Raw genomic sequence first — 23293 nt, forward strand, 5'->3', positions numbered from 1 at the left:
TGTTTTATCCTTCTCTACATATCAGTTAAATGTTACTGTTCCTTGAACTCCATGTATGAGACAGAAAGCTGATATAAGATCATGCATGAAGAATTTGTCTTTTCCCAAGCAAATACAAAAGCAACCAAATTATTATTTTCAAATGTGTCAACATTTTTTTATAAACATTAATTCTCTCAATTTTTCTTTATAAGACATAGGTTTACCAGTTTTCTGGTAGAAAAATGTTACAGACTTTAATAATAGCTACTGTTTTTTTCATAAAAATTCTATTCTTTTTTTTTTTTTTTTTTTTGTAATCTGGATCAAGGTGAAATACCTTCTTTTCCAGAGTGTAAAATCACATAGACGCCTCAAGTTCTGTTCCCTCGAGAGCATATATTAGATCTGACTTTCAAGCATAAAATGCACACTGTCGTTTCATATAAATGCTACCCTCATCTGACAGGGTGACCCCTCATAATTAAGAGTGATTGTTAAAATAACCAGATTTCCAATGCTGATTTTGAAAGCAAAGCTAGGAGTGTAATGACAAAACCTGTTAGAAAAACTGAGATAGGAAAATTACGCAAATTGAAGAGTAAGACTACTCTCAGTAATGTGCAGAATTTCTTCTCAGTGTTAAGCTAATAAAAAACCTGCATTGCAGTGTATAAAGTCAAAACCAAACTGAAACTTTTTATTTTGGCTTAATTGATAAACAACATTTATTTTTCCACTCACAGCAATGATTCTGAAGCTGCAATATGCTATTAAGTGATTTGTATATATTTTTTTAACTTTAGATCTGAATGCTAATTATTATTATATATGCATAGTGTTAATTTCCTTGTCTTTTATATAATAAAACAAAACCCACAACACTCTGAATCTTTATGAGTGAAACTGAAACAGAAAGTCAATCTTTTGTTTGGTATTTCACCAGTTCTTAAACTCTCTTTTTACCAGGTTACAGAAAAAGACATCTGTAGAAATATCTCTTCAAAGCATTCATATAGGAAAGCAGTCTATATGATCATACTTCCTTTCACCATAAGGAATTCACAATCGAATCAGTCTTCCTTATATTCCCTTGGGCAGGTCATGAACAGAGAATATTTATTTATCATCTGTCACCATACCTGCACTCTTCAGTTCAGCCAATAACATAGTGAATTCTAGCTAGTAATCAAATTTTGAAAGATAAAGAAAATGGAAGATTATATTGGGAAAACCATGCCACAATTTAATAGATTTCATCATCAGAAATTCTAACCTATAACCTATCTTTTATTAATTTCATGTTACTCATGATTGTAATCTCTTGTATGATAAATTTTTTCTTAGAATGTTTACTTCCTGCAAAAAGCAAGGCAATTCTAAAAAACCTTTTTCTACACGTTGTTCAACAAACTTAAAGGAAGTGTTAAGTTAAAGTGTGAAGTCAGTTCAGTGGTTCTTTTCTCACATGTGGAAATTAATTGACAAGGCTGGGTTAGATTGGAATTTAATAAGTTGTGGTCTAGTAACAGCTAGGAATAAATTCTTGTTTCAGAGCAAAGCATGCCCTTTGGCTGTTACGTAAACATGATCTTGGGCTTTTTCAGCTAAAGATCATTTAGGACCCATTGCAGACCATTACTCTTTTTCACATAGAAATTACTGACAATGGCCTACATGGGGTTAAAAAACTATGTTAGTGGTATGCACTATTTACAAAAATTACTTGTTAAAATAGCTCACAGTAAAGACAGAACACAATAAACACAATGGTTTAGTGTTGAAGGCTATTTTCCCACATAAATGGACAAAATCTCTGGATTGAGAAAGGATCAGACACTGTTATCCTTTTTGTACTAAATACAACCTGAAAGCACAAAGAATTCTCTTAAAGCCACTGGGACCATCTGTGAAATAAGGATTTGTTTAGGGTATAACCCACATAAATCTATAGACCTAATCCTAAACATGTAGTTTTCACTATTGTCAACAACTAGTGGTGTATAGTCGTTCTCTCTCTAGTCGTCCCCATGAAGAAAATTATTAATATGTAAAATATTTTCTCAAATAAAAGTAATTTTGCCACATCTGTTTGAAAGCCATTGGCGTAAAAGATTAGTCATTACCACAATGTTTTAACCTTTAAAGCTCATTTGTAGCTGCTCATTCACACTGGCATCTTACCATGAGACTGGCAAGAATCTTCTTTTTTCTTACAAAACAGGTGCTGCTTTGTCTGCACCTGGTCAGATGGCCATCCTGTCCCCTTACCCCCTACCCATAATTTTTCAGCTATGAATATAATGTATAATATTTCTGTTCTTACCAGACCTCACACTGGAAATCTCTCCTGATTTTCAAACACCTCCATGGTTAATTTTTAGGTACCAGGAATTTAAACTGCACTGGCACTTTTCAACTTAGCCTACATACCTTGGTTTTCTTCACTGAAGAGCAACCATAATAAACATTGGCAAATTTGTTTTTTGGGGCTGGTTTGTTTGTTTGTTTCTTCCTTGTATAAGCTTTCCTGAATCTGTAATTCAGTTTCACTTACCTAAAATCTTACTCAGAAAAAGAAGAAAAAAAAGGAAAACAGAGCAATATGTTGCATAATTTGGTTTATCATGATGCCAGCTTTTAGGTAATTGAATCAGTTGATTGCAGGATATAATTTCTGTAAAATGAGTACACAGTGAAAGAAAGGTGAGTAAAATACAGGCAGTTTTTTTTTTTCCAGACAGACCATTTAGAAAACATTTGATGACCTCAGTTCCAAAATTGCTGCTGGGTAGTGGTTTCAGTAAAGAAATGTTCTGAGATAGCTATATATTTGTTATGAAATGGCTGGAAAAAAATACAGTGTGAAATGAATTTTGAAATCTTACTTGAGTCTTGCAGAATGATTCAGGATCATTTTCAAAGAGGATAACATTTAAAGCATTTTATTATCTTATTATCTAATGCCATACATAAAGTTTTATAACCATCAGTTTAGCATTTTAAAGATTCTTAATATTGTTATAATAAAACTGACTACTGCAGCTAATTTTATATTCCATAATAAAAAAATAAATCTGTGCTGGTAAATCAGTCATCCTTTAAACTCTTAATAAAAGGAAAAAATGCCTGTATTTGGACAGCATTTTGTTCTAAGTGCAGTAATATATAATGTAGTCATTTGCAATATTTAAGTTAAATATTGATTCTTTTCCTATCTTATTTGCTGAATTAAGTATTGGTTTACACATTTTCCAATAGCTTAATTAAAAACTAAAATGGCAGCAAATACTTGCTGATGTCATAATGTGCTTTAATTTTTCTGATAGGAAAAGACATTTTAGTTTTATCATCCTAAGAACAATAAATAGATGATCTTGTAAGCACTTTTATGACAATGGTATTAGAACATCTAGGGTCTACTTTTTCACACAATTATATTTATATAATGAAGCATTATACAAATATGCTTGTTTAACTTTGGTTAATGTATGTATTCAACCGCAACAGCATAAGTCTGTCAGCTTTGGAAACTGTTTAAAGCTTATGGATGACAGAATGTTTATAACATCCATTTATGGCTTCTACTCCTCCTTTTGTACTAACAAGATCCAGATTTTCAGTATCCAGAAGAGGATCTAGATATCCAAAGCAGCAAGGTTTGCATTTAAGCACTTAAATGGCCACAAGGTTTTCAAACTATAACCTCCATCCCTTCATGTGGTAACACCCTGGTGTGTTTTATCCTTTTAAGAGGTTTCCACATCCAAAACTTTCTCTATTAAAACCCTTGGGCTCTTATTTCTCCTGTTTAATGTGGGATGACCTCCTTTTTAAGAATCCACAGTTGCATTTGGTTGCTGAGACTTAAGAAAGCAAAAGAACAATTCAAAAAGCGCCTAATCCCCCACAGTTCTATGGGAAGAATACATGCCTGCAAGCTGTTTAAAGTGAGGTCCCCAGTCTGCAAGGTAGTCATAGCTCTGATCCATGTCTGAGGTGTTTGAACCCAATGAGCTGAGGGATCCTGCCAAGGAGCCAGTACCCTCAAACGCATAGGTCTGAAGTGAGTCATAGGGAGGAACACTAGGATCTGTATTTGCTTCTTCGAGCTTTTCTAAAATGAATTGCCTGAAGATTGCGCTGTCTGGGCCAACCTGCAGTGACTGTCTGTAGAGGCTCTGGATTTCGGAGGTCACCTTCTTCCTAGGTTTGTGTGTTCGCATGACAGCGCGTGTCCTCAGTGCTGAAATATCAAAGGCTTCTGTGTCCTCCTCGCCCCCTCCTTCATCGTCATAACTGACAATATTCTCTCTGAATTCTTCCATCTTGTCTGAAAAGGGAGGCTTCTTCTGCTGCTGTTGCCTTATAGTTACAATTGCCAAAAAGAACACTGACAAAATAAAAAGAGAAGGGACAAGAGAAAAATTAAGCAGAACTAGAGACGATGAATGTGCTAGGAAAGATTAAAAAAATCGCTTCTTATCTTAGTATCAAGGCTGTTGAAAAGTGAAGCTATCTTAACAATTTATAGAGCTGTAATTTTTACACATTTTATGGTTTTGAGTTGAGCAATGGGTGTATTGGAAAATGGCTACAAAGGGACTTATAAAAAAGGGGAATTAAATGGAGCAGTTCTTTTGGTAGATGCAAATTTGAAACTGATGGAAACACGGGTTATGCTTTGCGTAAGTGCTTTTTTATCACTTAATATATCCATTTCACATTCAGAATTTAAATTCTTACTCTTTATCAGTCTCTCTGATAAAAGTCCCATCAAGACCAAATGAAAAATGAGACAATGAGCAAGATATCCTCCTCACCTGGTTGAATCATTCAGTTCCACAAACTATGCAGAATGTTGTTCAACTATTTCTGTTGTGCTGGTTTGCAAATTTGAAGACTCATTAAATTCTGTGTTATTTTACTGTTAAGGCTTATGAATCAAATGATCTTATTTCTTTTATATGTGAAAAGTTTCTTAATTTTTCTTTAAAACATTATTTTTTAATCCCACATAATTTCAACTGAACCATCCCTTTGAATTAATCTATGACTTTCAGAGAGATTAATTCTTTCAGTTTTAGCTATATCTTGCTGCAGTTCTACTTAATAATTATTTTGTGGACTTCAGGTTTTTTAATCAGGACATAAAAAGATACAACTACCAAGAATTGCTTAAGAATACAAAGAACCTGAAGTAGTTCTTTTTTCTACCTATTTACAATAAACTATTTTATTTGCTTCAGAGATACCAACACAAGACTTGAAAGCACTGAAAACAATAATTTTTACTATGTATTCACAAAACAGGTGGTTTTCTAAATGCTTTGCCTGGTGAACTCTTGAACTTCCTACTTGAAACTTAGTTTTCAGAGATAAATGGCAAACTTAATAGATATAGAACATTTCATTATTTAATTATAAATTATTACAAAAATATATTCAAAGAATTAAGGAATTTAAAATATGAGTGTTTGTAAAGAGTGTAGTAGATTAAGTTTTTTCTTCTCTTGGACTAATGTATTTATCTGTATCCCTACTTTGACTTTTGTGATATGAATAGGCCCAGTAGATGCCATGGATTTATTCCTCCTAGAGAGAGAACCTTTCTGTAAGAACCAAATAAATAATTGATTAATAATTCCCCTGATGGTCTGGATAATGCAGTGGTACAGTTTGCCTGACCCTTACTCCCTGAAGTCAATAACATAAAGTCAACCTATTCAGATACCCTGCAACCATCAATCAAAACTTGAAATGCACCTGTAAGATTAAACTGACTAAAAGATATAAGGTAGATATCTAAGCTCAAATTTAAATAAAAAAACTCTGGAAATGCAGGCAAGCCTAGGAAAAACAAATTCATTTTAAGTTCCCATGTTCTCAATTGGAAACCAGGGCATGGAGGTAGGAAAAGTAGTGCATCCCTGAGCTTTGCTATGGAGTCAAGAAATGGCTGGTGTCCAGAACGGCCAGCCTTGAGTTGTTGGTTTGGTTTTGAGTCCTGTTTGCCAGCTGTGCAGAACCTTTACAGGGGTACTAGAAAAACTCCTGTGCATTTGAACTACTCTCAATCCCAGTTTTCTCATCCACAAATTTCCAAATGTATTGGAGGTTAAGCTGGTGCCTCCTGAGAGAAAAAAAGAGATGTCCAACATTTAGAGAAAATGATGTCTAGAGATGAAACCTTAATTGGCAAAGAAACTCACTGTATCTGGAACTTTCTGACTGATGTCAGATTCCCTTTTTCTTTTATTATTCTATATCTCAGTTCTACATTTGCCATTCCTAAGGCAGAATGAGTAGGGTGCTACTACTTTTAATATATTCCTATATAGCAAACTTTCTTGTATAATGCTGTCTTCAGTTTTACCTGTGATCAATACAGACTTTGGGCTCTAAAATCTTTGTTATTGCAAAACCAGGAGAGTAAAGAGGACCATGACTCAACTAAACCCAACTTTTAGGAAATTATGTTAGAATTCAAATTTTACTGAAAACTAGGGAAAGGAAGGGAGAAATTATAGTTAAGAAAACAGGAAAGAAACTAAACATTTACCTTATTTCAATTCTTACAAATGGCCCAGTACTTCAAGTCTTTGAGTCAAAGGTCTATTTTTGTTACTTAACCAACCCCTCTGTAAAAGGAAGCAAAGTCATTTTTCTTACTTGTACTTACCTAGGAATATTAATATGCAAGCCAAAACAGCAACTAAAGCCTCTGTGCTGAGACCCAAGGAATACATGAAAGCTCCATATCGGCAGTAGAAGGTGTTAACTTCAGTATCACAGTCACAGACAGTGACAGTGAGAGTATTTGTGCTTGTCAGTGGTGGGGTTCCATTATCCTGAATTAAGATTGGCAAGTAGAAAAAAAACTGCTCTTGCCTGCTGAAGCCACTTTTTCCTGTGAAAATTCCAGCTGTGTTATCTGGAAGATAAATTATTATGATGATATGCATTTATGTATCTTGTAACAACAGTAATATTTAGTGGAATCTGACCTATTTAAAAGCAATCGTACTGTGCAAAACTACGTATTAACAAAAGTTAAAAACGCAAAAGCAGGCACTGACATTTGGTGCATATTTTGTCAGTCATGAATAAATTGTATTAGGTTTTGATATATGTACTCCAGGGGCAATAATAAAATTTGACTGAGGAGCTGTGGTTTTAATGTTCAGAGCTAAAGAAATTGACATCTTTTTCAGTACCTGGCACCTGCTCAGACTAATTAATTGGTTCTTAAAATGGTTCCATGTATCCAGCTGCTACCAAGCCAGAAGTTCACAGATGAAATACAGACAGTTTGTCAATCAAAAAGGTTAAAAAGTGTTTCTATCAGCACATAGTGAAAACAGGTGGCAAGGGAAAGAAGAAAAAGGAAGAAAAAAGTCCACTAAAATGGTCTTTTTTTTCTTTCCCTGGAACAAAAACTGGAGCTAGCTGGACTTCTACCACCTAAAATAGCAAAAAATATTTAGATGCTTGCACTTTGCTTTTTATTTAAGTATTAGTGCCTAGAAATCTGTTCTGTAAAAGACACAGTAAACAGTTTAAATTCAGGTCCTGCTTCATATCAGTTAGAGTAAGTAACTTAGATTGCTGTGAAACAGAATAGTCCTGTCTACACACATGTGTAATGAAAAGAAGAAAAAAGAAGCTAGAAATATTTTCATGTCAGAATTTTTTCTCATGGCAGAGCGAAAGACTACATGTGTGTACATGTAGAAGTAGGGTAAAAAAAAAGGTTTCTACATTATTTGCACAATACGTCTATACTGAAGTTAACTCCCTCACATATAAGTTGTTCTAAGTTTCTATCATAGTTCAGAAAATAACTCTGAGATAAAATACTAGAGATCTACAGTCCTTTTTCTCTTCCTTAGGGCTATCACAATTCAACCAGCCATTTCTGTTGAATGTGGCAGGAAGGGGCAGGTTGAAATCTGATTGCATCATATTTCAAAAAGTTTTGCTTTTCCCATTAGTGGCCACCAAAAGGAACTGAATGGGTTGCTTTGTGTGAGGGTCTGCTTGGGTTTTGGGCAGAAAGAGGAAAGTTGGGAAAGGCTTGTGCACAATTTGACCTTAATATGATGATTTATCTCTTCCTGGAAAGGTGGGAGAGATAAAGATGGGAACTGAAATTCTTATTGATACATTGACTAACTTTGAAGATAATTGAGAAGTAGATTGCCATTTAGTGTATTTGGAGCTTCCCAAAACTTATTTCCATTGATTTGTTCCCTTAGCCAGCACATTCAAATAGTTAACATGGTCAATAAGAACGATGTATACTTTAGCTTAGTCTGGAGAAGTTTTACTTTGTAGACTCAGCATACTGACTCTAAATGGCCATGTCCTTGAAATTCCATCAGATATCACACCTATATTTTCATCTCCATCTGGTTTTGCTTTATATTATGAGATTCCATTCCTAGTTATCTGGGTTCATAATGTTGGTCTTGCTGAATTAATGAAATAACAATCCTATACTTATATCAATCTTCTCTTTCTAATGATTTTATTTCTCAGGTAAATAATTTTTAACAAGAAAGTTGGAATTGACCACCATATTCAGCATTAAAAAAATAATTTTAAAGAAATACCAGTGTATTTTTCATCTCAGCTGTTTTTTTCTTTCCCTGAAATAAAACTGCCTTTTGCTGTTTATATTATTGACTTGAAAAGGAAAATAAACTCTTTGATACTATTGAATTATTGTTTTGAAATTGACCTCAGGACGCGTCTAATTTTTATAAGAAAAATTTCTATTTAAATGGAAAATTTTAAGAAATTAAGAACCTGTTGGAAGCTTGCATCTTCCATCAGGCAGGTCTTAAAAAGCTGCTTGACTGACAGTACCTTGATTGTCTTTCACAGTAAAATGTGAGCTGTTTGCATCCTCCTGAGCCAATGAGAAAAAAAAATGATGGCCTTCTGCTGAGTCATCTTGATCCACTGCACTGATGTTTTGAATCAGCTGGAAAAATAAGAGAACAGAGTGGTTTAAGAGTAAAAGAATTTCCTTGTCCTTTAAAGCAATAAAAAGGATATAACAGGTACGTTAAAATTAAACCCATGATGTTGAAGATGTGATCCGTGAATCTGTACTGAGAGCATAATATGCAAATATTCACCAAATACCCAAATAGGCTTATTGAGACTTGTATTCTGCAAGTACTCTGCTTTAAGTTTTCATCCATTTGAGACAGGCAGGCATTAAAATCTTGAGAAAATGTAAAATGTTTTCCAGATCAAAGGACCAGGAACAAATTAAGTCTCCATATTTTAAAAGAAAATATATATAGAATTTTTTTTTTTTTTTTTTTAATCCAAGGTGAACAGTACACCATTTTACATTAGAAGAAATCTTTCTGTGCAAAACCCATTCCTTTTGAGTCCACAAACACATTGACATCATTCAACTGGTATATTGTAGCTCCAGTAAGTGCCATATGTTTTCAAGTTCACGTGCTGAATTGTTGATTCTAGATATTATAACAGATTGATTATGGAAAATTTTGGCTGCTTTTTCTCAAGAAAACAAAATAGCCTTCATTTTGAAATATGTCAAGCCAGACAGTCATTGCAAGATAAAATAAAAAATAACAGCATTCAAACGAATGTTTTTCATCTCTGTAAATAAACAACCACGTAGTTAAAATAATTAGCAGTATTTCTGCTTAAAAAAAGTCTATATTGCTTATATTAATTAGTAAATATTTAATTATCAGCATATATTAGTGAACATCCTTGCTGATGGAAGTCCACCAGTTTTCAGAAAAGAAAGGGTCGAACTTGAACTTCGGCTATATTTTATCATTTCTCTCATTCTTTGTATATATTTGTACACAAGAACTTGAGTCCTCAAATTTTCTCAAACCACACATCACCTGAATGACACAAGCAGGGCTTTAAGTCAGTGGAAGTGACTACTGCTGCTTTCCATCTGTGCCTTTGAAAACTCTTTTCTGTTTAAATCCTTTTTCAAAAATCTAGAATTTCATCACACATTCTTTTTTTTTTATTCAAGCAAGCCAAGTGAATACGCTCAAGATGAACAGAAATAGGGTACAAAGTTATATATCCAGTCTAAATTGCAAAGGACACATTTTATAATATTTTGCCACCTACCTAAAAATCTAAAAGAGACCATACTGGCTTTTCTTGAAAATTTGCTGGTTACATGTCACAGATGAGGATAAATCTTGGTATGGATGTATGCCTGTCTTTAAAATTCAAGGCCTATTGAGATGTACTAAATATGCAGAATAATACAATGATCTACAAAGATGTCTTGGCCACAATTAGTTTGTTTTATTTTGTTCTGTTTTGGTTTTAGTTCAGTTACATGGTAGAGAAAAATTCTCTACCTGAATACTAAAAAAAAAAAAAGTGATTTTCATTTGACCAGGTATTACCAATGTCTTTTGAAAACATATTTTTAGGAGTATATAATGTGTGAAAATCATACAATTACAGCAGTTGTGAATTAGATACTGTTTTGCTATTTCATTATTGACTTCTATATTTTACATATAGAATGCATTTGGTTCTGTACATTTTATCTATATCTGATTCAATCAATAAAATTCTAAGGAGAATGTGGCTAACTGAAAAAAACCCAAACCACCATCCCTTGCTTTGATCTGTGCTGTCCTGTTCTGCACAAACCTAATATTCCTAATATGTTTCTGCTCAACTATAAATAAAATTGTGTACTTATCTGCAAAGTATTCACAATTACAAAGCTCATGCCATGACACTGAGGTGTTTTTTTATGTTTGCTCACATGCGCTAATAAATGTCTCCCACCTGTGCCATTCTGCTAAGATATAATGTTGTGGAATCATTGTCCACATAAAACAGAAAAAGGAATTTTTCATGGGTCACTGTGCCCACTGTTTCAAAACATCACAAGTTACACTCAGCACATCTGCAGGTAGAGCTTGGTGTAAGAGTCTGTTATATTATATATTGCTTTCACAGCTTCATCATGTTTTTACACTCTAAAGGATGCATTAATTGTTGAGGGTTTTATTAACTTTTTATTTTCTTATCATTACTGCTCAGATGCGTTTCGCAAATGTTAAAGAAAACATGCAATATGAAATAATAAACATTGTCTTACCTCTCACTTTCTTTTCTCTGCTAGGAGAAATAATTTTGCACCATGATTTGCTAGAAAGGATCAGTTTTAATAAGCTACTTATTTTTAACATTAATCATATGCTCACATAATTTGTTTAAAGATTTCCTCTCTTTTCTTCTGTCATTTTACATTTCATTATGTCATTCTACATTTCATTATGTATAGAAATAATAACAAATGATTACTTTTCAGTTACACTGTAACTGTTATTTTATTATGTGCCAAGTACTGAGTAAATAAATTTGGTTTTTTTCATATCCCTGACTCAAAGTTCCTGTATACTCAATCACTACTTTGAATCTAATAAAAATTGCTATGCAAGCTTTAATATCAAAATCACTTCATATGTGATCCCCAAATTAAATCAATTCAGAATTACCAGAATAAATATGCATTAGAGATGACAGCATTAATTTGGAATATAGGTATGTTCAGTACAGTTTATCTTCAGCTGAAATCAGCTTCCTCTCTGATAGGAAGAAAGATCAATATTCACAAAAGGCCTGAAGTTAACATGCATAGGTACGTTCTGTATGGTCAGCTTGCTTACATATAATGTAAGGATTTTGATACGGTCTACATCAAACTTTCAAGCTGCATCTTCCAGATGAGTTAATTTATTAATATCTTGGGAATTAGGCTTTTTTGAAATCTATTCTTGATAAGATGTCTCTAGTGTTAGGGTGGATTTGGTCATCTTGGTGTTTTGACTCTTTGTAAAGAATATTTCCTTTGAAGTTCAAAGGTTTATACTTACTGTACATACCCAAAAATGGTAAATATAAAAAATTAATAGAACATTGTGGTCATAATTTACTGTGTTTACACATAAAGTCAAAAGGTCTAATCAAAAGGAAATCACAGGTTTGAATGCCTTACTAATATTGTTCTATTTTATCTGACTATAACTATAGCTGTTGTGGGACAGAAGACTATTTAACAGTGCAACTTTCATGTTCGATTCATTTGGAAAACAATTTATAGAATGGTGGCAGTGCAGTGAAAATGTTTTTCATTGTTTTAAAGAAAGCTTCAGTTGTGGTGTAGTATACAGCTGGCTTCTGTATTTTAGAACAGTACTAAACTTTAACATTAAATGGATAGTGAAAATTCCATTCAAAATGTCTTATAGACATGATGAATGCATTCAGTATGATACCAAAAACACCTGTCTTCTTTACATCCATTTTTATTGTCAAATTTGGATTATAGTCCCACAGACTGAAATCTAATCCTTTTGTTTGAATGACTTGTGAAAGCTAAGCTAAACAAAGCTGCAACTTGCACAAAAACACCAAACACGGGCTTGAAGATCAGCACTTAGACAATAAAAGCAGACCAAGAATTTTCATTGTCTTTCAGAAAATCCAAAACTTCAAAGCAAGCCCTCTTGTCTAGACTGAAGCTATTATTAACTGTATCTGAGTCTGGATAATTAGGACAACAATTAATTTTACTCATGATGTGTTTTGTAATATATTCGATATCACAAATCAGCATAATCTTAGGCTATGTAAAAATAACTTAATTCTGACCTCAGTCTAAATTACTTTTATAGTAAACCAGGTTGACACCAAGATAAAGTCTAGATTGAATAAGACAATTCATTTTTTAGTGGTATCTTTCCCTCTGCAATGCCTTTCCTTCCTTTTCCCCTAAACACTGTTAACTCATGCAAATATATTTTGGAATGTCCCATGAAATGAGACACAACTCAGGTCAGACCAGGGTAAGAAGCAAATTGCAGAAGTGCAGAACATCTCTGAAAATATCTCCCAGCACAATGATTCCAGCTAAAAGGATAGACAGGTGTGATAGTGTAGCTATACGATCTTTAATCTAAATTTAACATGTAAGCAGATTCCATAGCTGTTTGAAATTGATTGCAGAAATATGGTTAAGATAAAAGGGTATGTAATATCCTGAATAAGTCCTTTAATTGCTTAAACTAATTTTTCTGAAATGTAAATTTTCTTATTCACTGGACAATTTCATTGGCCACCTTTAAAATCACATTTGAATTTTTGGTTTCTTACTGAGAAAAACAAAGGATATTTTTTCTGTGAGTAAAAATTAAAAAAAAAAAAGTTAACACCAAAGAAGATGCATCAGCTAACAATTCTGTTCTAATCTTAAACACTGAATAAAATATCACAAACTCTGACTGTGATAATCATGCACTTCAGTAGAATTTTCCTATTGTTCTTCCTAAGATAATTTGTTAATGAGAAAATTATTTAACATTATTGTCAAAGTCTCAACAGGCTAAACTAGAGATGCCTGTGATTCTCAAAAACCCATACAATGAAAATAATGAAAAAAAAAAAAATAAAGTAATATTATGTTATTCTGTAATGTGAGAAAAATATTACATTCATCCCTCATTCATATATTGCAATGTCAAAGAAGAATTATTCAGTGTACTATACTAAAATAATTTATTGTAATTGTTAACATTGCTATTCTTTACAGAACAGCTTTATCCAGTGATTCTCAAAATACTTAATATATATATGTAATTGATATTGAAAAGTAGCTATTGATAGGTTAGCATACAGATATTATTTATCAGCAGGCAATTATAGAATACTAAAAAACCTTGAGAAATAAATCACCTGGGTTTTTTATCTCGTAGGCAAGTCCAAAACATGGATAACAAATATCCATGTTATAAGCATCTATATTTAATTCATGATGTCTTGAAGCCAAGGAGCATAAAGTGCAGTTGATTTAATGCCTGCACTTTTATCTGTCAGTGAGATACCCAAAGACCAACAGAAATGGCTTACTCCATATACCTCCCAAACAGAGGTAGCCTTTGCAGACAGGAAGATTTCCAAATGCAAAACAAAGTAGTTGCTGATAGAGAAACATATAAATGGATACAAAAGGCCATAAAGAGATCACTTGGGCAACAGGAAAAGTTTAATTTAACCACAGAGTAATTGAGGTCAAAATAAACCAGAATAGAATAAAAAGAGAGATTCTTTGACTCAGAAATCAACATAAAACGTTTGAACAGAACCATCACAGATATCCCAAAGGTCATTTTATATGTCCAATTAATGCTTTAGAGTGGTGGGAAAACATTTAGATTTTCCTCTTTATAGCTTTTTTTTTTTGTTTGTTTGGGTATTTTTGGATGTTGTTGTTTATTTTGTATATTTTTCTTTAAAAAAGACCCAAACCAACCAATAAAAAATCCACCAAGAAACTCCCAAAAATCAATTTTTTTAACATCCTGGAATTTTTTTTACAGGAGGAAAATGGAAAGACAACAATGTAACTGGGAATTGGGGCAGCTGAGTGATGATACCCCATTCATGTGGATATCAAGTATGAAATGGAAAATAATCTCCTGGGAAGGATGTTAAATATAACAATAGATTAAGTTGCCAGATAGGAAAGGTGTTGTGAGTGCTATGTCTTAAACATATTCAGACTTGCACAGAACTAGTCAGGATTTGAACTCAGTTCACAGTAAAAGATTTCTTTCTGAAGTATACAATGGATGTGTGTTCCAGACCTAGTTCTTATTTTGTTGCTGAAGTTACCAGCCATTTCATCTGTGACCTTAATATGAAATAAATTTGTGCCCTATATTTTTCAGAAGTTTCTGCCTGTACTTTATTACTTTTTTTAAAATACAAACAAGGCATACATATTTTGTTTTAAAGGGGGAAAAATATGCATCACTGTACAGAAATTTAAATTTCATATTATGCATAAATCAACAGAACTAATATTGGAAATATGAAAAATGCAGTCTGTACTCACAGAACTGAAAGAATCAATGCTAAACATCTCAGACCAAATCTTCATTGTAGTGAGAAAAATTATGACTAACTACTTCATGCTCACCTGTCCAGAAACTGCATTTTCACAAACAAATGTTTCATAATTTTTAGGGAATTCTGGTGCATTATCATTAACATCAAGAACTTGGACATACACATTTGCTTCTGAAATTTTTTCAGGATTTCCTAATGGTTGAAAAAAGACAGAAATAAAAAAGTTATAAATAATCTACAAAATATTTTAAAGTAATTTAAAGATTAGAAAATTGTACTTATATTCTGCAGGGAAGAAAATAATCACAAATACCTATAGACATATGTTTATATTATTATAAATAATACAGTACCCTTATAATAGTATGTCTTGAAATAAGATATTTCATGTAAAATTTTGGATTTGTTTATGCTTTTCTTTACCCAGTCAGAAACTGATTTAAATGTAAAAAAAAAAAAAAAAACTGAGCAGGAAAAATTAAATAATGTTTTGTTGATGAAGAAAAATTTACTGTACTAGCCATATCTAAGGTTATGTGTTAAGAAAGTGTTGAGTCTTCTAAGGTTATCTGGTCAAGGACCTTTTCCAGTGAAATAGGAATTAATAAGACAAACAGGAAGCCATAAACAAGAACATACTGGATCAAAAATCTGAGGGACAAGTGATAAAGAGAGGGGATGATGAGGACCTAACCTGGTCAGATATACTAATTGATGTGGACACCTGAAGTGTGAGAATGTTTTTCCATCAGATCAGTGGCCTTGACAATTGATAAACCAATGGAGAAAAAGGGGAAAACAGACACAAAACCAAGAGACAGACCTGACAAAATAAACACAGAGGCTATGACAATGAACAAAACTAATGATAATTGATGTGTTATCCAGAAAACACAGGACAACAATTCCAGCTAGATCAACTTGGACTTTATAACTGGCAAGACTTTAAATGAGAGGGACCCCAGATCTGGGGAAATGGGGACCCAGTGGAGTTGGATGGACCCATGGGATACATGCAGAGAGGAACAAAGAGAGTTCAGCTAGAAAAGGGTATAGAAGGGGATGGTTGTGTGCAAAACAGGGCCAGCCAATGCATTTGTCTGGCTGAACCTTTCACCTGATCACTGGTCTGTTCTATCAACTTACATGTTCTTCACAAATGTTTTCTTAGCCATATTTCTGCATAATCTCACGCTCTCTCACTGCATATGTATGTGTTCTGCGAGGACTAAGTGGCAGCTGCTGGTGTGACCTGCATATGTGTGAATGAAAATTGGTTCCAGATACTGGAGTGGGATGGGGGTCTGTGATGTCAGCTACTGACTCAGGAGCACAGGAGACAATTGTCTGTGATCTCCTCAGATTTGGCGTGCATGGGATTTGTGTATGTTTTTCTGACAAACTTGAAACTGGACTCAACAATGGTTAGGGATCCTTGGGTCCAGAAGAAGTGCTTGGCAGGTCCACACTGAGGGAAGACTTGCAAATGTGGGGTTCATGAGGGATTCATATGTGAGTACTGTGTGTTTCAAGCAAGTATCAAGTGAGCACTGAGTGGTGAGTTGGGGGCCCATGAATTAGATAAGAGGACTTGGCCTATAGTAAGGCATATTGGGCAAACAGAATTAGATACTGCAGGGATCCATAAGTGTGTGTGTCCTTGTGAACCTGGAGAGTGCTGTGCATGTGTGTATATGTCTGTATTAGTGATCTTCTGCCTTCCCAGAAGAAGAGGGGAGTGGGTTGTCTGTGCTTGCAGGCAGTGGGAGTCCTGTATGTAGGTGTGGCTGAAGGCAAATCCTTCACTCTGTCAATCTGAGTGACTGCCTGCTACTGGCAGAGCCTGCAATCAGGTCAGCAGCATTCCTGAACTGGGTCTACTGGCTGACAGCAGCTGAACATGAGGCAACTTGTGCAGCAGACACATGGTTTAGGGGTAGACTTAGCAGTACTAAATTCATGGTTGGGTTCAATTACCTTATCAGTTCCCTCCAAATTAAACTACTCCTTAATTCTTTGATTCTATATTGGATACCTCTTGGAAATCCTTTACCTATCTACACATTGAATCCTGACTTACATAGTACAGCCTTAAGAAATATTTGCTTCTCCACAACGTAATTTAATATTCTTGTGGGCGAAAAGTTCCTCTGCAATAGCAATGCTCACATTAACTTGGATGAGTTGTTGGGTAATGAAGATGTTTTTCCACTGATTAAAGTAATCTTAAAATATTCCAGGAATACAGAACATTTGTCAACATAAATGTCTGTCTATATATCACTCACCTATATGTAAACCAGGAGTATGTCAATAATTACAGTTAAAATATATCTCATGTTCAATGCTAGTGTCGCTGCATCTGACCTGTTCAGAAGTTCTTAAGACATTGATTTAAATTAGTCAAATTGACCTTTAGGAAAAAAGCTAAATGTACTTCTCTCTGCCACTTTTCAAACTACATTCGTTTGGTTGGTTTTTACATTACTTTTTTAATGTATAATACACTAGGTGCTTGGAGCAAACATTTGTTTTCTTGGATCTTATGGAATCTATGCTGATAGCTTTGAGTCTTTTTCTGAAGGAAATGGCAACAAAAGCAAGTACCACAGTAATAAATGCATAGATACTCAGCAGTTTCACATTTCTATTCCTCCTATGAAGTCATTACAGCTGTGCTAATTTACCAAACCTTGTGATCTGTCACAATCATTTCGCAAATACTTTGTGGGATGACATTTCTCTTGTTGTTTCTCTCAAACGTCCATACAATAGGCAACTAAATAGTGCTCAGCTTCTTTTAGATAAATATAAAAAGTAGCTTACATTCCTTTTAGAAATAATATCAAAAGTGTAGGAGTTAATTTAATTCTTTTACTGAAGTCAGAATTGGATGTATAGGACAGAGGTTTGACTACATTGTCTTTCAAATGAGAGCTTTGTAATCTTTAATAGAAAGCAGGGAATACCTTTGGTGGCTTCAGTTGTATAAAAAGTGGCACAGGAAGGACCCAGCTAGTTTTGCCTATTCTTACCTTGCTTGTTAGTAAGATTCATGGGTACTATACTGGCCGTAAAGCCTACCCTTTACTTGCACAAAACATTTAGATAGCACATTGTTGGAATCACATCTGTATTCTTTCAATAAAAGGTTGGGGTTTTTTTGGGGGTTTTTTTGGGTTTTCTTTAGGGGCCAGGGGGGTTTTGTAATAGCCTTTTTTCTAATTCTTTAATATATTTGGGTTGTAGTGTCATAGCTGCCTTGATGGGATTTTTTTTCCCTTAGTATAGGGTTAAATGACAAGGAAGAGCATTTCTCTCATTTCTGTATGTATGGAAGTTTTTAACAACATGAAAATTTTTAATTTTTCTGAAATCACACCTGTTTTGTTTTGGGACGGAACAACATATTACAAAGCCACTCTTGAAATCAGTGCCTGGTGAATATTTAATGACAGTTTTGGTGAAACAGAGTTACTGCATGGGTTGCATTTTGAAGAGAAGGTAGGCAACATGTATTCAGCTAATGTACTACTATCCTACATTACCTAAATATCACACAATTAGCAGAATTTTTTTTTTCACAGTCTCTATGAGAGAGATCAGGATTTGAAAAAAAAGGACTAAGAGAAGAGGATGTCAAGTTCAACAGACTGGATCAGTGTGAAAATTAAGATGACACTTAAATTGCTAGGGACCCATATTAGTAACTTGAAAAGAAAAGCAATAACCATCTCTAGACACAAAACAGAACTCAGTATTTGCAGAGGATTAAAGGAAGCTTACATTGACATCAGCTAGAACATAAACTTGTAATGATAACAATAATACTAGCATTACTACGAACAATAAATGTTATCTTCATAATTTATATTTTTATAGTATGTCTATCATTTATGCTAATGCAAATTTCTTTAGTTCCTAATAGAAATGAACATAAATAGTTTATTTAAAAAGGACTACTCCAAAAAGTTGAAAGTTTATCAATGAAAATATATATGTGACCAAGGCAAGGTGACATTTAATATTAAATTTATAGTATCCATACTGAAATTATCACAGAACTTCAGTCCTGTGTCCAGGTCTGGAGACTCCCATGAAAGGACAACTGCAAGACTCAGTGGTAAAATGAATCTTGTGTGTTGTGAGTTATTTTTTTGGGGGGACTGAAAGTATTAAGTAAGACTGATCACAGAATAATAGATAATTGAGGTTGGAAAAGACTTCTCAGTTAATCAAGTCAAAATGTCAACCTAACTCTGCCATGCTCACCACTAAACCATGATCCCAGGTATCACATCCACAGGTTTTTGAACACTTCCAGGGAAGGTGACTCATTTACTTCTCTGGGAAACTTATTCCAATGATAGTCAACCCTTCTAATGGAAAAAAAAATGTCTCTAGTATCTAATTAAACTTCCCCTGGTTCAGCTTGAGGCCCTTTCCTCTCATCTTCTTGTTACATGACAGAGAAGACTGACCTCTACTTCCCTGCAACTTTCTTTCAGGTAGTTGTAGAGAAAGTTCCCTCCCAGCCTCCTTTTGTCCAGTCCAAACAACCCCAACTCCCCGAGCTGCTCTTCACAGGACTTGTGTTACAAAGCCTTCACCGTCTCTGTTGTCTTTCCTCAGATATGCTCCAGCACCTTCTGGAAGCGAGTGGCACAAAACTGAACACAGGACTCAAGGTGAGGTCTCACCACTGCTGAGCACAGGGGGAAAATCACAGTCCTGGTCCTGCTGGACACACTATTTCTGATCTAAGCCAGAATACCATTGGCCTTCTTGGCCACTGAGGCAGATGTTGGCTCATGTTCAGCCTCTGTTGACCAGCAACCCTAGGTCCTTTTCTACCAGGTAGCTTTCCAGTCACTCTGCCCCCTGCCTGTAGCGCTGTGCAGGGTTGTTGCGACCCGAATGCAGGACCTGGAACTTGGCCTTGTTGAATCTCATACTACTGGCCTTGGCCCATCAATCCAGCCTGCCCACATCTCTCTGCAGAGTTTTTATACCCTTCAACAGAATAACCTCCCACAGCCCAGCTTGGTGCCATAGGTAAGCTGACTGAGAGTGTATTCGATCCAATCATCCAGATCATTGATAAAACATCTTAAACAGAACTGATCTACCTCAGTACAGAGCTTAGGGGAAAACCAGTACTGACTGTCCCTCAATTGGATAGTAATGATTTAAGGATTTCTTGCTCTCAGGTAGGATTAGAATGCCATTGTTTGTGCTTCAGCCTTGTACTTGGTGTATTTTTCTTGCAACCAAGTAAAAACTTATGAAAGGAAACTTGATTTTTCTTGAGCTTTAGGCATAAAGTGGAGAGTCAACAGTTTGCAAGTTCTCCCTGCTCACATTTAAGTTCCAACAAAATATGCCTACTTCTGAATCCTTTTAAAACATGCTCCCTCAATGGCATGAGAATAGGATGATCCACATCACGGGTCCAAAATAACAGAGTCAAGCCTCTCACATTAGTGGGAACTCTGATCCCTGCAATTGTTGCAATGGACTCAAAAGTCTTGTGGAGTGTATGAATGTCAAGGCGTATCAACAGGCTTCTAGGGGGGTCGCTGTTGTAACACAGTTTCAATACTTGACTAAGGTACAATGAACATCTTATTTGGATGAACTCTAATGGCATTTTGATTGTGCTTCAGTGGAGCCACAATGTCATCCACCAAATGTCTCATGCACACAGTACATATTATGACTATATTTCAAGGAATAATATACTGCTAGTTCCTGATACAAATCCTTTCAGGTATGCCCAGGCCAAGGTGACCTAACTTCAGATCGTTTGAACATATCATTATAGACAGTGTCCTTATAATCATTAAAGAAATAAAGAATAAGAATTTGAACATAATGAGGTCTCCATTTCTCTATAATAATTTTAATTACCGTGAAAGTCTTACTTTCTTTTGCTGCAGGACACAGTTATTCATTTATAAAATTTGGTTCTCTCCTGTTTTATTGTTTAACTAAACAAAAAAGCCTAGGCCAAAGTTATCCTGCTGTGTTTCCATAGAGCTGTTCAAGACATGCCAGAGATCAAATTTGCTAACACCTGTCATCTGCCCAACAACATGAGAATGAAATTCATGCTTAAAATCTCACAGAGAAGATGAAAAGGAAGATAGTACCATCAATTCCTAAATACAAGTTAAAGACTTCAATGAAAATGGATCCTGACTATCCTATAGTAAACTTCCAGCAGTAATTTTCTACAGGGAAGTCTTCCTTTTGACAACAATTCAGTTTAATAATATATGTTTAAAGTGGTCATAGCATTAAATGGCATTTACCTGAGTTTTAGGTGTAAAGAAGAGGTGCTAAGAGTATTTGGCAAAATTTGTCTGATTTATTGATTTTAGTCTAGTTTCATATGGTTTTCCTCCTTCTTGAGGATGAATGGGATTAGTTTTTAAATAGTATCCTAATAATCTTAAACTGCCTTAAACTTAAGGCAGTTAAACTGCCTTATAAATGAGGGACTGCTAAATTTCTAGTGTTGTTCCAGATTTAGGGCAACCAGACCATCAAAAACACCAACAGAGGTAATTTGCATTTGACTTTCAAACAAAATTGACATGTAAAATCTATATAAAGGGTGCTTCAAGGCTCTAATTGTCCCTGAATAGACATCTAGATGATTTAGGCCTTAACATTCACAATTAATTTGAGCCACAGGTTTCTGACTGGTGTTAAATTAGACCCTGGATAATTTCACACTAGTCAAAATCTGGTGTGAAATTAGCCAGGGTCTAATTTAACATAAGATCTGGCACTGCAGGAGCAATTCTTATGCTTCAGTGTAACTTGAAAGCGTTACACTCTTGATCCTATTACAATTTCTTTTTTCATAAGGTCATCTTTTATGAAAAAGCACAGGACCTGGGAGCTCAAATACATTCCACTTCTATTTAACTAACCATTTTAATAATGCTCCTTAGTGTAGCAAGCAACAGTAATATAATCAGAAAGAAGAATGTATTCTCCACTTAATAGAAGGCACATACAGAGGATAATTACAGTTCCCAGTGTAAAATCCCCAGCATTCCTTACATTTCTTACTCACTTGTTTCTGTGGCTGTAACAGTTATGTTGTGCCAAGAAGCTATCTCTCGGTCCAGAGGTTCAGTGGTAATGATTGCTCCATTGTGCTCATTGATGCTGAACAGTCTCTTTAAATGAGTGCTGTGGACAATAGAGTACCTGCACCAAAAAAAGGAAAGACATTCTGTAGTACTGAAAAGTTCCATCAGAGGCAAGGACATAGGAAGCTATTGTCAGCTGAGAAAACAGAGCTGTGCATATACGCATATAAATGTGTGCTGTAACAACTCATAAATAATGAAAAATGTACATGTATAAACATTTAAAATTCACTGCTGCCAAGATCAAAGCTATTCTTTTTATAAAACTAAATACATTTCAGATCTATATTAATATGAACTGAATCCGAAATGCATTATTCATTCTTACTTCTAAGTCTGTCTCACAGCAGGTGAATGACTTCATTGAAAAGAAACAGAAAAATTGCCACTTGTGAAATGAATAACACCAACATCTAAGTGGAGGTATCATGGCAAATCTATTTTATCATTGCTGACATGCTCTGATGCCAAGGGAATGGGCATTATAAAGACAGACAACTATCTGTAATGAGGTGACACTAAGGCAGAGCACAAAATCCTAATGCAGGAGATGATTGCAGGGAAGACTCAGTGCTCTCAAGTCTCTGCTGAAAAGACTCCTGATGCTGTGGATGTGTACATGTGCACATATATATACACATGCCACTCAAGCTGTTAAAGTCTAACCACTTGTTGCAGGACAAAGATGAACTGAAATAGAAACCAGAGATACTGGTTCAAATGTAAAATATATTTACTGATGTTTTTAATGTCCTACAAAGCAAAAGACTATATGATGCAGTTGCTAATAAAGTCTATTTCATGGAAACAAAACCTGTTTGAATAGTAGAAAGATTCTTTCCACTCTAATTTGGTGTGCCCACATGCAACTATTCCTTTTTATTGTACCTTAAATTCTGCTTAACAAAGCCTTTCTGTTTCCTGTTGACACTTAGGGCTCCAGCTCAAACATTGTGTCAGCAGTTAAATGATTCTCTAATTTGTTATTTATAGCTACATTTTATCTCTTTTAAAAATCAGTAAGAAGATAAATTGAAGAACCAGAACAATACCATACATGAAAGCTCTTATAATCTGAAACAAAGTTTGGATACTTATAATTTCTATTTAAGGAATTTATAATTTTTCTGACATAGTCATTTTGTTTGGTCATTTTTTGATAATCTGATTCTTGATAAACATTTTTCAGAAAAATT

At 34.5% G+C, this 23293-nt stretch overlaps 1 protein-coding gene across 3 annotated transcripts in view; it reads right to left on the reverse strand.

Moving 5' to 3' along the window:
* Window positions 1-2908: 2908 nt before the first annotated feature.
* The window catches only part of LOC137475653 (cadherin-19-like), a 111236-nt gene continuing 90851 nt past the window's right edge, over window positions 2909-23293 (reverse strand). For all 3 annotated transcript variants that reach the window (XM_068193190.1, XM_068193182.1, XM_068193194.1), the window contains exons 8-12: window positions 22019-22151; window positions 15002-15123; window positions 8851-8968; window positions 6662-6913; window positions 2909-4372 (exon numbers count right to left, since the gene is read on the reverse strand). In XM_068193190.1, the coding sequence (XP_068049291.1) occupies window positions 3879-4372; window positions 6662-6913; window positions 8851-8968; window positions 15002-15123; window positions 22019-22151 (1119 nt within the window). In that variant the 3' untranslated portion in view covers window positions 2909-3878. The remainder of the gene's footprint in view (window positions 4373-6661; window positions 6914-8850; window positions 8969-15001; window positions 15124-22018; window positions 22152-23293) is intronic.

This window comes from Anomalospiza imberbis, chromosome 1 (genome assembly GCF_031753505.1).
Source record: "Anomalospiza imberbis isolate Cuckoo-Finch-1a 21T00152 chromosome 1, ASM3175350v1, whole genome shotgun sequence".
In the NCBI taxonomy this organism is placed as follows: domain Eukaryota; kingdom Metazoa; phylum Chordata; class Aves; order Passeriformes; family Viduidae; genus Anomalospiza; species Anomalospiza imberbis.